We start from the raw sequence: 18,102 nt of genomic DNA on the forward strand, positions 1-18,102 counted from the left end.
CTGCTGCTGCTAAGTCGCTTCAGTCGTGTCCGACTCTGTGCGACCCTATAGACGGCAGCCCACCAGGCTCCCCCGTCCCTGGGATTCTCCAGGCAAGAATACTGGAGTGGGTTGCCATTTCCTTCTCCAGTGCATGAAAGGGAAAAGTGAAAGTGAAGTCGCTCAGTCGTGTCCGACTCTTAGCGACCCCATAGACTGTAGCCTACCAGGCTCCTACATCCATGGGATTTTCCAGGCAAGAGTACTGGAGTGGGGTGCCATTGCCTTCTCCCTGAGTCACCTGAGAAGCCCGTTAATAACATTATGCCAAGACAATAACCACGATGGTCAAAAGTGGACTAGGACAGATCGTCATCCTACTTACAGGACTTGGACTTGCTAAGTAATGGTTTTTATTCTTAATGCAATGGGGATCATGTAAACAGCTTAAAGCAGGAGAGGGACATGACCTAATATGTATTTTAAGAAAATCACTCTTAATACTTCACATGAAAAAATATTTTAAGGAACAGACTGAAGGGGGGTAAGAATGGAAATAGGAAGCCCAGTTAAAAGGCTGATGCTGTTTTGAGTAAGAGATGATATTCTGGACTAGGATAGCGGCAGTAAAGAGGAAATAAAATCAGCAGGATTGCTGACAGTTTGGCAAGAAAGGTGAGAGGGAGAAATGAAGAACAAATCCTAGTTTTCTGGCTTTGGCAGCTATATGGATGTCATTACTATTTTGAAAAGAGAATCCTTTTTTCTTTGGACTCAATAGTGTATCGACTTACAGACAATGTGTATATTGGACCATTTTTTCAAATCCAGGTCAAAGTCTAAGCACTCATGGTAGATACTGCAAAGTAAGGACCTATAAAACATTACTTTTAAAGTCTTGCTCCTGCCTCTGCAGGCCCAATTTTTTCTCGCAAACATCATAAGAACCAAAGCCTTCAACTAAGTATACCGATTCTTAGAATCTTAAGTATACTTTAAATCACATGATCTCTACCCAAATCTAATTCTTTCCAATGTAATATGATAAAATTCATTAGTTTAGATTTAAAATCACTTTTATGAGCTATATCACCTAGTTCATCAAATTTGAAACAAAGAAATGATAGTGAGATACAGTGATATATTAAAGTGATATATAAAGTATTGGTGAACTACAGTGATATATTAAAACTTTGAGTGTGACTACTGTACTGGACAGTGCAGATATTGAACATTTCTGTTTCAGAGAAAGATCTATTAATGCTAATCTAGAGTCTTGAATATGGAAAACTCTTAATGGGAAATCATATATAACTGAAATAAGAGCTCCTCCCAAGCCATTAATATAGTGGGTTGATTCCCAAAAATACCCATGGGGTTATCTAAAGCCTGTTAGATATTTTAAAGCAGTCATATTCTATCATATAACACAGCAGTTAATTCATTTAGATGAAATCAGATAGCAGCAGCACTCAGGATTACAACTATCCATGTGCTACCTTTGTGGTAGAAGAGTAAACATGAGCCTTAATAGCATGATAGGAGTGTTGGATTGAAACAAGAGATGCTTTTGGCTTTACCTACATTATCCTGGTGACAAAGCCCTCCTAGCAATGGTTAAGAATCTGTTTTAATGCCTGGCTGTTAAGACACCCACTAATGTTGGGCTCTGCTGAGTTACCCTTTGCACATACCAGACAGGATGTTAACATGAGGTTGGCAGATGATCTAGTCTCACTCCTACATTAAAAGCTTAGGAGGTTTTGAAGATGTACAAATCAAGGTGAGTTATGGATGATTCACTCTGTTCAACATCAGTGGGGAAGAAGCCAAGGCCATCCAGCAGATCTGAGATGATAAGGGAAACATTTTGGTCTAATTGTCTATTCTTATGGTGCTTTTGCTTTATTCCAAAAATACAAAATTCCAAAAATATAGAGGTAAGAATCAGGATACATATTTTTTTAAAAAATCAAACACTCTGGTAATGCTTTTATTGGGCTTGCCTTGTGGCTCAGTTGGTAAAGAATCCGCCTGCAATGCAGGAGACCTAGGTTTGATCCCTGGGTTGGGAAGATCCCCTGGAGAAGGGAAAGGCTACCCACTCCAGTATTCTGGCCTGGAGAATTCCATGGACTGTATAGTTCATGGGGTCACAAAGAGTTGGACACAACTGAGTGACTTTCACTTCATTTCATTTCAATGCTTTTAAGTGCTTCTCTACCTACTGGAATCAGAACTTCTTTCATGAAAATGAAATTTTAGTTCAGGGGTAGAGGAAAAGGCATTTGAAAGCGTCAGAATTGTGAAAAGTCTACTGCCTGGTAATATTAAAATGGACACTTCATTCACTGATGCTCTACATGGGAAGAAAGAGAAGAAGAAAAATAACAGCACTTTGAGATCCTACCATATATTTTATAATATTAGGTTTTTTCACATACTTTATTTCACTGATTCCTCATGACCTGAGAGATGGGATTTTTTTTTTTTTTGGCCACACCACAGCTTGTGAGACCTTGACTTCCCTGACCAGGCGTGGAACCTGGACCCTCAGCAGTGAAAGCTCAGAGTTCTAACCGCTAGACAGCCATGGATTTCCCCAAACTGTTTTCTAAAATTCACATACCTAGGAACCAACAGAATCTACTTAGCTAATGCTTCTCCAAGTGTGGTCTACAAATTTCTATAGGTATACAAAGACATTAGTCAAAAAAAGTAAGAATAAGGGATTGGAAACTTTTCTAACCATTTGACAAGTCATGAATTTTTATTGCGTTTTACAAAAGTTTTGGTCCACCATGGATGTGCAATTTAAATATTCATTTGCTCACCAAAGCAGTGTGAGAAGCACTATATTAGACTGCAGGCATCCTGAACATATGATCCATACAAGGTTTGATCAAATAGCACAGTGAAGTTAAACAGCAATTTTTGCCTCTACCAGTTTCCTCATTCACTTGCAGATGCTTCAAATTTCCTTGAGGAGGTCCTCTGTCTATTTAAACATGTCTATCAGAAAATATGTCAAATAGATATAATGTGCTCATCCTAGAGATAAATTCTAAGTTTTCCAGAAAATAGCAGTTTAGCATTTTCTTCTCCCTCTCCCTCTACAATTCCTTATACAATAGACACGGTTGGGGCATAGCAGCCAATGCATATGCAGTTTATTTTCAAAAGTCATTTATTTATCAAGTTTATCATTATTTTTTTAAATGACAATATGGTTGTCATTCAACAGCTCAGGGTGACCAAATATTGCCATATATATATATATATTAATTTTAAAAGGAAACTTACCAATATAGTCAAGAGTTATATGAAAAACAATTCATGGGAAAAACAAATTAGCAATGCTAAGAAATTTTTAAGAAAAATCTTCCAAAGCTAGAGATTTTTCACACAGGAATTAGGTCTCCATGTGCCCACTGGACCAAGTACAGAGCACACGGGACGGTTTGGTGAATGTTACCCACCTTTAAGTGTAACCCTCTTTTCACGTTTATATAAAAGAAAACAGAAAATGATACTCTTTTCAGAGACATAAATGGGTTATATTTTGTAAACCTACCACTCCTCAGTAATTCAGTCAATAATTACCATCTAAGTAAACTTGGATGGTAATTTAATTCACTTCCATTTCTTTTAAATTGTTTTCTCTATTTCAAACTTTTCTTTTCTAAATCTTAGTATCCTGCTAAAACAACCAAAACAAAGTAACACCAAAAGCACTTTAACTGCCAATAAGTAATGAAACTTGTGAAAACTTGCAGGTACAAAGGAGTGCATGAGAAAAATGAATATGCAGCCAGACACATTAACTGTTTCCCAACAGGTTTTGTTCAAGTTTACAATTACAAAAATTGAAAATAGAACTTTAAAAAAGTTAGCTTTTAAAATAGCTGTTTTAAGTGTCTTTCTAGGAGATTGTTCATATAGAACAGTTTTGAACACCAACATTCTCTACCCATTGCTGTGCAAAATTCTACTGAAGCAGAGATCTGCAAAAGGCCGAGAAGAAATATTATCCTTTTAATAACTCTTTATTATGAGGATAAAAAGTTCAAAAATTTGGAGATAGAGATATAAAGGCTCTATTTTTCAGAAATCATCTGGCATACTACACATACATTAGATTAATGCACTTCAGAAAATTTCTGTCTTCACATAAATGTGTGAATTTACTAATATAACCATGTATTAGAAAGCACATACGTGTATATACATGTTAATTTAATGACACTGAACATATTGAAGGATAGGGAAAGATGTAAAAGAGGATAGTCAGACTTCAAGAAAATATTAGCAGATACTTACAATATGCAAAAGTTTTAACACATCCACAAACCTGTAAAAAACAGCAATGAGAGATATGTTTTAAATGAACCAATGAGGAAACAAATAGTATTCTGAATTGGAAACTGGATACCTACACTTTTTCTGAGCTCATGATCTCCTTGGCAATATGATGGACTTTACGTTTCATTCCAGAATCTTCACCCTGTGGATAAGAGTGCATTAAGAAAGCATGAACTCATAAAAGGATAAGGAAGATCACCTTGGAGTTATTCAGATGTACATTCAAGCTCTGATACTTATAGGTTTCAATTAGAACACATTTCACACTATATAATGTCTCAAATGGCAAATATGAAAAATTAGAAGTGGTTATTAAACCATGATACAGGAGAAGCTGAGAGCAATCAGTAATCCTCACTGTTATTAATGCCGGATTCATGGACTACCCTGAGGAATCCCAGAGCCCCAGTGGGGCACACTGCTAGTGGCACAAAACTGAAGTTACATTCTGCAGGGAAAATGATCCCTACAGACACCACATGAACTTGTGTTCTTGGGGTGCATGCAAGTAATTTTAGTTAGTAACTATTTAGTAGGCATGTATAAGAGTACTTCACCTTCAGTAAAGCCATTTTAAGTCAGACAACTTAAATGCAGACTGGAAAGTGCTCTTCAGTAGTCTATAACCCCACACATCACAGCCATAGGCTTTCTCAACTTACTGAAAATACCTTTTAGAAATATGCTCTTCCTGGAATAGATTGTTCCCTCATAGTCCTCAGGAGGAAACAACTCTGCTGATACACTAATTCTGGACATTTCTCCTCTAGAACTGAGACAATAAATTTCTGTTGTTTGGGCTTCCCTGGTGGCTCAGTGGTAAAGAATCTGCCTGTCAGTGCAGGAGACATAAGAGATATGGGTTTGATCCCTGGGTTGGGAAGATCCTCTGGAAGAGGGCATGGCAACCCACTCTAGTATTCTTGACTGGAGAATGCCATGGACAGAGGAGCCTGGCGGGCTACAGTCCATGGGGTCTCAAACAGTAAGACACGACTGAGTGACTAACACTTTCATTGTAATTTTGGGTTGCAGCTGCCTCCTAATATCACTGAAGGCAGAGTTTATATTTCTTATCCTCATCCTCTTTGTTAATCTGAAATCATTCCCAAGAGGAAGAATGTACCATTTTTACTCCATCATTTAAAAATCTGAAGTTAGTAATTCACTACCCAAAATCACTGCAGATGGTGACTATAGCTATGAAATTAAAAGACGCTTGCTCCTGGGAAGAAAAGCTATGACAAACCTAGACAGCATATTAAAAAGCAGAGACATTACTTTACTGACAAAGGTCCATCTAGTTACAGCTATGGTTTTTCCACTAGTCATGTAGGATGCCAGAGTTGGACCATAAAGAAAGCTGAGTGACAAAGAATTGATGCTTTTGAACTGTGGTGTTGGAGAAGATAGACAGCAAGGAGATCAAACCAGTCAATCCTCAAGGAAATCAGTCCTGAATATTCATTAGGACTGATGCTGAAGCTGAAGCTCCAATACTTTGGCCACCTGATGTGAAGAGCTGACTCACTGGAAACGACCTTGCTGGGAAAGACTGAAGGCAGGAGGAGAAGGGGACAACAGAGGATGAGATGGTTGGATGGCATCACCGGCTCAATGGACATGAGTTTGAGCAAGCTCTAGGAGTTGGTGATGGACAGGGAAGCTTGGAGTGCTGCAGTCCATGGGGTCACAAAGAGTCAGACACAACTGAGGAACTGAACTGAACTGATCCATCATCTGAAAGCATGGTTAGTAGGAGAAAACAACTTCACCATCAGCTAATTCATTGCTCTGCAGCTGAAAACACTTCTGATCATTAAAACCACCAGGCAATGCATGAGACAGGGTGCTCAGGGCTGGTACACTGGGATAACCCTGAGAGATGGGATGGGGAAAGAGGGGGAGGGGAGTTCAGGATGGGTAACACCTGTACACCCATGGCTGATTCATGTCAATGTATGGCAAAAACCACTACAATCTTGTAAAGTAATTAGCCTACAATTAAAATCAATTAATTAATTAAAAAATAAATAAATAAAACCACCAGGCAACTCTTAATTTTCAGATTCCTAGGCAACTGTCTTGGAAATTCTGATTTTGTACTTCTGAAATGGGGGATGAAAGTAGATGTTAGAAGAAGGGATTGATCATAAATAAGAAATAGCTCCAGGCTTCAAGAAGTGAACAAGGGAGCAAACCACACATACAAATAACTATACATAAGGACACGGACTTCCCTGGTGGCTCAGATGGTTAAAAGTCTGCCTGCAATGCAGGAGACATGGGTTTGATCCCTGGGTCAAGAAGATCCCCAGAAGAAGGAAATGGCAACCCACTCCTGTATTCTTGACTGGAGAATTCCATGGATAAAGGAACCTGGTGGGCCACAGTCCATGGGGTTGAAGAGTCCAACAGGACTGAGTGACTAACACTTTCACTTTCACTTTTCATATATAAGGACAACTATGAAATGTGCTGATATTTTGAAGGAGACAAGGATCATAATCAGGCAGTAGTATGATCATAATCAGGAAAAGATTCACAAAGAATAAAAAATTTGATGACCTTCAGTTAAAACTCCTTAAACAGCCATAAAATACTCACATGCCAGATACTATACATATCCACTGATCAAAGCTAGAAACCTGGACTCTACTTTCTTCTCCACCCTCTATGATCACAACTGAATCATTGAGCCCTGCTGATCTGTACTTCTGAATATTTTATTAATCCTTTCCTCTCCTTTCATATTGTCTCCTTATTTCTGGTCTACACTACTGCAGTAATCTCAGTGGCTTCCTTGCTCTAGATTTACCCCCACTGCAACCATCCTCTGCACCGCCGCTAGACTACTAGGTTCTAAACTGCGAATATAATCACATCTGTTCTCAGGCTGAAGCACATCAGCAGCTCCCTATCACCGAACTTTCTTTTCTATGTGTATAAGACACTCCACAATGAGGGTCTAGTTATCTTCACTGGTCTCATTCCTACTCCTCCACAGTGTGTACTCTCTACTCCAGCCAAACTGGAACCACCTTGAAACTCCAAATGTGCTCTGCCCTTACATGTCTGTCCTGCTTCGACTTCCCTCCTTACCACCTCCACCTCTCCCAAAGATTTCTGCTCATTATATTCCAACCCATCTTTCAAAGTGGCAGGCACTCAGTTTTCTCCTTGACAAAGACTGCCTTTATATTCTCTCCCTACCATCCTTGGGGATGTCATTTGGATGACAAGATTATTCTCTTACTGGTGTAGAGTTTACAGGACTTAACTCAGTGGGGTGTTTATTTGCTGACATGTCTAAATCCTCTCTAGTCTGTGATCTTATTCACCCTTGCCCCCTTATGCACCAAGCACAGTGCCTAGTTCACTCTGCCCTTAGGATGCATGAATGAGCAAGTGTACATGGGTGGCTACCATCTTCTCAGAATCTAATACCAGAGAGCACTACTTTTGACTAACACGAAAATGTAAATTCACACTAACCAACAAAAGGCTCATTACAGCTATTTCATCATGTAAAAGAACAGAATGTTGGACTAGATGATTAAAGGTCTGCTGCTTCAATTCTAAACTTCTAGGAGTCTGTATATTCTGTTTTCCACGTTACCTTTTAAACTAGGAAGATGGCAGAGCTAAAGAAGGACAGAAACTACTAGAAAATGATTCAGAGGATTACAATCATTTTCAAAGTAGAAAGAAAGCCAAAGATAATCACAAAACAAAATAAAAAGCTCTATATTAACTCTAACTTGTAAGAACAATGATTCAGACCCAGGTCAAACTATGACGGGAAAGTACATCCCACTGTAAAACCTCAAGAGAGGCCTTATTTGGTGTCTTAACTTCTCTGTTAATTTAAGTCCTCATTTAAACTACATCACATTTCAAAGGAGGCTGCCTGTTAGATAACTGCATGTCCCCAAGTATACAGTCATGGAAGTTGAAACAAGAGTCACAAATGAGATTACTTTGTTAAGGTCATAAAATAATTGAAACAAATTCCAAACAGAACCTTTGATCTGAAAGTTCTGATCTGATAACAGGAGATCAGGAATTTACAAAGCCCCGCTTTGTTAAATTCTTAACTGTGTTCTCTTCTTTTTATATTTGTTCACAAGTAAAATCCAGTGACATTTATCCATTACTTTAAAACAGAATTTGTAAAAGACCTCTGCTATATCACTTGAATTCTACTAAAAACAAAAAAACTCAACAACCAGACTGCCCAAGAAACATCTCCATATCATTAAATAATCCCACAAAAGAGGTGACACCATGATGAACTAAAAAAAAAAGTCCTCTTAGGTTTTCACCTCTCTCTTCATGGTATGTATCATATGAGCTGTTACACACACAAAAAAAATTGTGGGGGAGGGAGGCAGAGAAGTCAATATTTAGGAGGGGTGAACAGTGGCGAATATTCTAACCATAACCAAGCAGAATGAATAACAGATCTCATTTTTAAACAATCATTTATTAAGTACTGAAAATAAAGACCAAAAAATATAAAACTAAAAAATTGGAAAAGAAAAAATTAGCATGGCTACTCCCTCCATCCCAAACATGTTCCATCTACATCATTCAGATTCTGTGCCTCAAACCAAGTTATTAGCAGAGACAGATTTTAGTTAAAAAGCTCAGTTCCAGAGGTTCCAAGGCAAGTTATTTAACCTGTTTTTAAAAAGTCCCTTTCTTCATGTGAAGAAGAGAAAAATAGTACAGTTGTCAAATCTATATCCCAGGATGATTTTGAAGATTAAGTATAATAACTTGCACATAAATAGGCACAGACACACAGATGTGCTAGAGGGCAGTTTTCTTGCTTTTACGGTGGCACTTTTATCTTTCCAGGAATAACTGTTTGAACATCAGTTTGTTGTTCCTTCACAAGTTAAAGATAAGGGCGCAGTGGCACACATTCTTTCTTCTCTCCTTCTACTGAATCTGGCACTTTTATGAGGGAATGTTATTGGCATCTAGACACATATTCGCGATGTGCCCATTATATGTCCATGGAACATGGTATTTGCTATAGTTTGAAATAAGTCCCTCCAAATTAATGTTCAAGTCTTAACCCCCAGGACCTCAGAATGTGACCTGATTTGGAAACAGGCTTGTTCTAGATGTAGTAAGATAAAAAAAAAAAAATGAGGTCATTTTGGACTATGGTATGCTCCCAATCTAGTAGGATTAGTTTCCTTATAAGAAGAGGAGACACAGATACACACACACAGGGAGGACACCACGTGATGATGGAGGCAGGACTCAAGTGCCGTAGCGATAAGCCAAGGAACCCTAAGGATGGCCGCAAATCACAGGAAGAGGTAAGGAAAGATTCTTCCTTACAGGTTTCAGAGAGAGCTTGGCCTTGCCAACACCTTGATTTTGGAACTCTGACCTCCAGAACTGTTAAATAATCATATTTCTGTTTTCAAGACACTCAGTTTGTGGTACTTTGTAACAACTTCCCTAAGAAACTAATACAATCTACCACAAACACAAGCACAGACGTATATTACACGTGTGTAATGTGCATAAATTTCTTTGAGTCACAAAGACTTACGAAGTGTTTTGGCAACTATTAGCCTGCTTGAGACTCAAAACAACATTACTGTCCCACTGAATAAACTGAGAAATTTAAAATCAAAGAAGTTACAAAAGAAGGTCTACTCCTATGCTTCTACTCCAAAGACTTCTTTTGGAAACTATCACCTTTTTTCCTTGAGTTACTGGCTGGCTACAGCCACATTTGTGGTCCATCCTTGGCTGATGTATATAGGACTATATGATATGTATGTGCTGTGCTCAGTCACTTAGTTGTGTCTGACTCTGTGACCCCATGGACTGTAGCCCGCCAGGCTCCTCTGTCCATGGGATTCTCCAGGCAAGAATACTGGAGTGGGTTGCTATGCCCTCCTCCTCTGTACTAACCTTTCTCTTAGCACAATTATTTTCCCTTTATCAGGATTTTTATCTTTCTTTAACAACTTTTATGAGATATAATTCACATTTCATAAATATATTTTTGTCTTTTTAAAATATATAACTAAATGGTTTTTTTAAATATTCATGGTTGTGCAATCATCACCACAAGCTAAGTTTAGAACATTTTTATCATCCCCAAAAGAAACTAGTGGTTCCACCCAACTCCATGATCCAATACTTTATAGCACAGAAATGAAGTCTTGCGAATAATAAATATCACAGTCATTGCATTCTTATCACATACTGGACAGTATTCCAAAACTTTACATATATCAACTAATTTAGTTGACACAATTCTACGAAATAAAGACTATGTTTTTCTTCATAACATTGAGTACTTTAGCTCAAAGAGGTTAAATAATTTGCCCAAGGCTATTGAGATCATAGGTGGGGGCACTGGGATTTAAATCTAGACAATTACAAAACATGTGCCAATCACTTAAGGCTGAAAGTTAATTTAAACAAAGCAAAACTATAGTAAAGAGGAAGCACAATGGTCTGATAAACTATGACACAGGAGTTAAGTGACATGGATTCTCTCTAGGGCTTGATAAGTTTGCTATGTGAATCCTTTCAAATTCCATCTTCCTGTAACATTTCAACACATTCTGGGGATATTGCTGATAACACTAACTTTTTCCATTGCAACTATTTCTTTATTCAAAGAATTATGACTTAAAATGAAACATATTCATATCAAACTAGAGAAATAGTGTCATGAACTCCCATGTATCTGTGATACATCTTAAATAATTAACAGTACATGGACAACCCTGCTTCATGTATACAGAAAATACACACATAGTGGATTATTTCAAAGCACATCTTGAGGTACTACTGAGAGCAATCTTTATTCTATCCCTAAAAAGATTTGATTGAGTATGAAATGCATCTAATTCCTTTCTTTCAAGTAGAATCACTGGCAGTACAGGAAGCAATCCTAAGAAGGGTTTTTATTATCAAAAGAAAATCAAAGGACGTTACCAAAAACAATTTCTCGAAAATTACTATATAATCTCTAAATGATATGTTCTTTGAAATATGAAAACATGTCAGGCATATATAGCAAGAATTAAATTTAAACTAGAAAGATGTTTTATAAGGTTTTGAAAACTAAGGAAGGATTTTATGCCTATCATGATAATAAATATTACTTCTAAATGTCCTGAGAGGCCAGAAAACACAAAAGTAGAAACATTTAAATACCAACAACATACCTGTTTATCGTCCAGCAGATCAGGCTCCCCTTTACTAGAAGCAGAGCTGACATCATCTTCATCTGAACTGTTGATGACTTCCTCTTCATCTGAAGGAAGGTCACCAAGACCAAGGTCCAGATCACTATGTCCTTCCTGGGATGCTCCAGAACTGCTTCAATAGAAAATATCGCATTAGACACCCTTGAGAACAAGAAATTCTACCAAAAACAAATTGTGAGGGCTTCCCTAGTGACTCAATGGTAAAGAATCTGCCTGCCAATGCAGAACACACAGGTTTGATTCCTAATGCAGGAAGATCTCATGTGTCATGCAGCAACTAAGGCCGTGTGCCACAACTATTGACCCTGTGCTCTAGAGCCCGGGAGCTGCAACTGGTGAGCCCACGTGCCACAACTACTGAAGCCTTCATGCCCTAGAGCCTGTACTCCACAGCGAAGCCGCCACAATGAGGAGCCTGAGCATCGCAATCATAGCGTAGCCGCTGCTCACCACAACTAGAGAAAAGTTGACACAGCAACGACGACCAAGCACAGTCAAAAACAAATAAATAAAAATTATACATACACACACATACACACATATGTGTATATATATGGGCTTCCCTGGTGAATCACATGGTAGAGTCTGCCTGCAAAGCAAGAGATCCAGGTTCGATCCCTGGAGAAAGGAATGGTAACCCACTCCAGGATTCTTGCCTAGAGGATTCCATGGACCGAGGAGCCTGGTGGGCTACAGTCCATGGAGTTGCAAGAGTCAGACACAACTGAGTGACTAATACACACACACACACACGCACATACACATAAACAAATTCTGTGAGGTAAGCAAAGCATATCTAAGGGATCTGGAGGGATGGAAAGAGACAGATCAACCAAACTCTCCCTTCCCTTTCCCCATCTCAGTTGTCAAAAACCCAAATACATCTTGGATTTAAAATGGATCATCTTGAAAAATATGTTTTTTGTGTTTTTTTTTAACAACAAACCAGTGAATATAACATAAAAAAGGCAGACTCACAGATACAGAGAACAAACTAGTGGTTACTAATGGCAGGGGAAAGGTACAATACATTGGGTGTAGGACTGACTCAAACGTATTGCACAACATGGGGAATATGGCCAATATTTTGTAATAAATGTAAATGGAAAGTGATCTTTAAAAATTGTGTAAAAAAACAAAAACACCACCCAATGGGGCTTTCCTGCTGGTCCAGTGGTTAGGAATCCACCTGCCAATGCAGGGGACACGGGTTCCATCCCTGGTCTGGGAAGATTCCACATGCCAAGGGGCAACTAAGCCCATGAGCCGTAACTACTGAGCCCATGAGCCACAACTACCGAAGCCCACACAACCTGGAGCCTGTGCTCCACAAGAAGAAAAGCCACCTCAACCAGAAGCCGGTGCACCGCAACTAGAAAGTAGCTCCTGTTCTCCGCAACTAGAGAAAGTCTGCAGCAATAAGGCCCCAGTGCAGCCAAAAAAACAAATAAATAAAACTAAATAAATCTTAAAAACAAAAAATAGACCAAACCCAACATGTATTTCTGTGACAGGAAGGTGGGTAAGGAACAAGTTGCCCAGATGCCCCTTTTCTATGCTTTAACACACCCTTACTCTAGATAACCAGGTCTCTACTATCACAAACCAAGAAGCCTCGTAAGAGGTGGCCTAGGTTACTGATCACGTTAATGTTTCAACATTAGAAGAGATGTTGCTTCCTTAGGTCTCAGAGGTTTGTTTTGGTTTTTTAAAAAGCAACTAACAAATCTATACGTATTGGGAGGTAATGATGGTGACCATAATGCACAATCCATGTGCTATTGTGAACATGTGCCCACCTCTCTGGTCCCCACTGCTGCCTTTCATGTAACCACATCTAAGGATGGGCACAAATTCTCCAGCTTACTCCAGACCTGCTGAATCAGAAACTCTATAGAGATGCAGGGCCCCTAAGGGATACAGGCTGGAGTTTGAAAACCCTTGTACCAGGCCATTTATCAACTCCTCCTCACCAGCCTGACATCAACAACATTTCTCACTCTGTACTGAGACAGAATTCTTGAATCCAAAAGACATTGTGGCGATCCAGTCTGTGAGGGGAATTCCATAGGAAAGCTCCCAAGGAAGGCAACAGAAATAATTCTAGCTTTAGTTGTAAAGACTCAGGAAGAAAAGGACTGTAATAACAGCTTTCCTGTTTGTAGTCTGTAAGAATATTTGCAGAATAGAAGAGTCAGGAAAAGATCCCTAGAAAATCATCAGGGAAAATACTGCGGCAGAATAAGGCGACAGTTCCATTCCCTGTGGCCAGTTTCTTTTTCAGGTCATGGGCAGGTCAACTGCCAAGATTCCTAACAAGTCATGAGATTTTCTAATGGGAATCTTAAAAGTTAAAATTTCTGCCAGTTCCTGATTACATATTGTAGGATACAGACTTGCCTCAGAAGCCATTCCTGAAGCCCAACTGTTATACAAACCAGCTGGATGGAGGCAGAACGCCAAAAGGAACACTTCCTCCTGCCAAAGTTAGGGTTTCCTATTACTCAGTGGCAGAGGGCCTCAGGGAATAATATCACAGCCTCAATTAGGTGGGTGCACATCTTATCACAGCTCCCCATGACACAGAGAAGATTCACCCCTGGGGTGGTGGGTGGGGTGGACAGCAGAATAGTCAAATCACTGGCAATATTCACTTGTCTCTTGGTGCAGGGATAAGAGCCCAACCCAGCTGTGTGATTAGGTGATTTAGATGAGAAAGAGTAAATGAGAGTTAGGATACACAAACTGCTGGATTCATCGATATAAGTAGAAGGAAATTTACCTTCAACTTGCTTTTTATCTTAGTTCTTAGATCTCTTCACATCCTCTGAAACTCTGCTACTCAAAACATGTTCAGTCTATGAGCAGCTTCAGCATCACCAGGAAGCTTTTTAGAAAAATAAAACCACAGTCCCGACTCACCCCAATGAATCAGAAGCTGGTTTTAACAAAACCCCAGTAATTTGATTTTTTGGATCAGCCTATCCATGAGTTCTTCAAGATTCAACAGTATAAAAATTCCAAATAGTAATACAGCTGTGGCACCTATGAGGAAATTAGGTTTATTTTGTCTAGAGAACACTGAGAGGTATTTCCTGGATTAACATTCAGAGAGCTATTTTAAAGAAGACAGCAACCAGTTGGTTGCCACATCCATTCAGGGACACAAAAGTTCACAAAAGTTAACATTTAAGAACAAGGGGACAAAAAGTAAGTAAATAAATAAATAAAATATTTTAAAAAGGATTAAAGGAATAAAAAGCTTTAACTATTAAAAACAAGGATCAAAATATACCTCCATAAACTTCAGGCGATTTCGCTTACCATCCTCTACCTACTCCAAATTAGATTATCTGGTTCTTCTCAATCCTACATGCCCTTACTTGGTGGTATATTTTTTTTTCTCATTAAAATGTAAACTCTTAAGGACAGGGAAATTGTCTTTTTCAGTTGAACTGCCATCACATTGCTGCTAAGTCGCTTCAGTCGTGTCTGACTCTGTGCGACCCCATGGACGGCAGCTCACCAGGCTCCGCCGTCCCTAGGATTCTCCAGACAAGAATACTGGAGTGGGCTGCCATTTCCTTCTCCAGTGCATGAAAGGGAAAAGTGAAAGTGAAGTTGCTCAGTCATGTCCGACTCGTAGCGACCCCATGCACTGTAGCCTACCAGGCTCCTCCATCCATGGGATTTTCTAGGCAAGAGTACTGGAGTGGGGTGCCATTGCCATCACATTACTTGATATGTAATATGCACTCAATATATTTTTATTGAATGAACAATATTAGAAACCAATGGGTGTTAAATTTCAGAAGTTCAGATAATATATGTGGTACTAGTGATGACAGAGAAAGGCCTGGGGCAGGAGGAATACTGGAAAAACTATGGTTTTAAAAGGTTTTTATGGTTTTAAAAAAAAGATGATGCATCTGGGCATCATCAGTGGTACAGAAGAATGTTGGTATTCACAAAACAAAAAAGCCATTTTGCCTACCAAAGGAATCTCTTGTGAGTAGTTAATGGAAAACAAGCTTGGAGAAGATGACAGGTGCCAAGTTGTCAAGAAGCATGAAGAGTTTATACGCATCTTACAGGTCTTCAACAAGGAGACCGAAATCTTCCAGTTTAGTTTTCCTGGATCAGAGGCATGTAGGATCTTAGTTCTCTGACCAGGGATCGAACCTGCATCCCTTGTACTGGAAGGTGAAGTCTTAACCACTGGACTACCAGGGAAGTCCCTATATATCTTTCTTATTAGTGCCAACAGAAAAGAGAATGGCATCTCTTCCGTCAATCAAGTTTTGTAAGCACAGTACCTACCCCTCTCTCCCCATATCCCACCCCCTCCAAGCAGAGGAAAGGATATCCTTGTTTATTAGCATCAGTGAGGTCACCTTGATGATTTCAGAAGCTAAAGCAGCTCCCCACATACCTGGATGGTAAACAGTAGAGATCAATTATGGTTTCTGAAGCTTAGGAGGGAGGAACCTTTGTAAACCAAAATAGGGCTTTAGGAGTATTAACTTTGTAACCCCAAACCAATGAACTGAAATGGAGATAGGCAGAGCGACAGAAATGGAGGAAGACCTAGGAGGTAATTTCCACAGTGCAGGCAACCTGAGCCAGGGTGGATACATCAGAAATTGAGAGGAAGGGCTGGACATACAAGGAAAAAACATCACCAGAGCTAGGGTAAAGAGGGGGCAAAAAACTCAAGTCTTCCTTTAAGGTTTCATGAACAGTCACCAGCAGAATGAGGGAGACACGTCAACTGAAACAGAAATACACCAACAAAGGATCTGATATTAAAAGAAAGATAATGGAGTCAGCAGCAAAATCAGGAAAGATGCCACCTAGAACCCACATACATGCTCATCTCTACATGACTAAACAGATAAAAACTGTTGATTACTCTATTTTCCCATAAAACCGTGAACAGCTTTCAAACCTATCTAATAATTTTAGATTCCTGATAATGAAACATGGATTTCTTACTTCTCCTGCTGCTGCTGCTAAGTCGCTTCAGTCGTGTCCGACTCTGTGCGACCCCATAGACGGCAGCCCACCAGGCTCCGCCGTCCCTGGGATTCTCCAGGCAAGAATACTGGAGTGGGTTGCCATTTCTTTCTCCAGTGCATGAAAGGGAAAAGGGAAAGTGAAGTCGCTCAGTCGTGTCCAACTGTTAGCGACCCCATGGACTGTAGCCTACCAGACTCCTCCGTCCATGGGATTCTCCAGGCAAGAGTACTGGGGTGGGGTGCCATTGCCTTCTCCGTACCTCTGCTAGTCACAGAGTTCAGGTTCCTCCATTCCTTACACTCCCTTCCCACTGTCTGAAAGATAATATCCTAACACAGTCTGCTTTTAGGGTTAAAGGCACAAGACAGAGTGTTTCCTCCACAGTTTCCTGCCTAGTTATTACATGAAATAAAAGGACAGTAAGCTGCAAAAACAACCAAAACAGAGTCAAAATTGGGCTCTCCTTTTGCAGGCCATCCTTTCCAAGAGTACACTGGGATAAAAACAGAGACAAGGAAAGCCAGAAGTAAATTTCTACTGATTAGGCAACTGTTCCTTCAATCTCACATGCCAAGGATACTTGCATTTGGAGTGGTGATTATTCCCTGTCATCACTTTAAAAAAAAAATTGACATATATTTTCTATATATAAAAAGTACATTTTATACTGGGAGTGCATCAAACTTCTCTTTTTATCACATCAAGGATGATCTCTCTTTTTAAAAAGTAATTCTTTAAAAAAAAAATTCCTATTTTATCTATTTCCTCAAAGAGTTTTTAGCAACACTTTCACAGCATCATCTTTTAGGATTTGAAATATGGAATTCCATCACCTCCACTAGCTTTGTTCGTAGTGATGCTTCCCAAGGCCCACTTGACTTCACATTCCAGGATGTCTGGTCTAGGTGAGTGACCACACCATCGTGATTATCTGGGTCGTGAAGATCTAGGTTGTTACAGAGTCCCAGTTTGAGTCCCCCGAGTCATACATCAAATTTCCATTGGCTATCTAGTTTACATATGGTAGTGTATATGCTTCCATGCTACTCTATTAGTCTCACCCTCTCCTTCCTGCCCCTCACCCGTGTCCATTAAGTCTGTTCTCTATGTCTGCATCTCCACTGCTGCCCTGCAAATAAGTTCATCTGTACCATCTTTCTATTACTAGGATTCTTAAAACTGTATTCTCCTGACAGAAACAAAATCAAGATCAGTACCCTGAGGCTGCTGTTTAAAATACAGTCACAGAAGGACACAGGCTTCGCAGGTGGCTCAGTGGTAAAGAATCCGCCTGCCAAATCAGGATCAGGAGAGGCAGGTTTGATCCCTGGGTCTGGAATATCCCCTGGAGGAGGAAATGGTAGCCTACTCTAGTATTCTTGCCTGGAAAATCCCATGGACAGAGGAGCCTGGCATGCTGCAGTCCATGGAGTTGCAAAGAGTCGGACACGACTAAGTGACTGAGCACATGGAAGGACAACTCTGA

At 39.6% G+C, this 18,102-nt stretch overlaps 1 protein-coding gene across 3 annotated transcripts in view; it reads right to left on the reverse strand.

Annotated features, from left to right (window-relative positions):
- FGD6 (FYVE, RhoGEF and PH domain containing 6) overlaps positions 1-18,102 on the reverse strand; it is a 101,462-nt gene that overhangs the window by 49,829 nt on the left and 33,531 nt on the right. For 2 of the 3 annotated variants that reach the window (XM_081592175.1, XM_081592176.1), the window contains exons 3-5: positions 11,556-11,706; positions 4,416-4,483; positions 4,300-4,330 (exon numbers count right to left, since the gene is read on the reverse strand). In XM_081592175.1, the coding sequence (XP_081448301.1) occupies positions 4,300-4,330; positions 4,416-4,483; positions 11,556-11,706 (250 nt within the window). Of the gene's footprint in view, positions 1-4,299; positions 4,331-4,415; positions 4,484-11,555; positions 11,710-18,102 lie in introns of all 3 variants that reach the window. The other variant, XM_081592174.1, reaches the window with a different exon arrangement.

This window comes from Giraffa tippelskirchi, chromosome 4, assembly GCF_054371585.1.
Source record: "Giraffa tippelskirchi isolate mGirTip1 chromosome 4, T2T-mGirTip1v1.2.pri, whole genome shotgun sequence".
Taxonomy (NCBI): domain Eukaryota; kingdom Metazoa; phylum Chordata; class Mammalia; order Artiodactyla; family Giraffidae; genus Giraffa; species Giraffa tippelskirchi.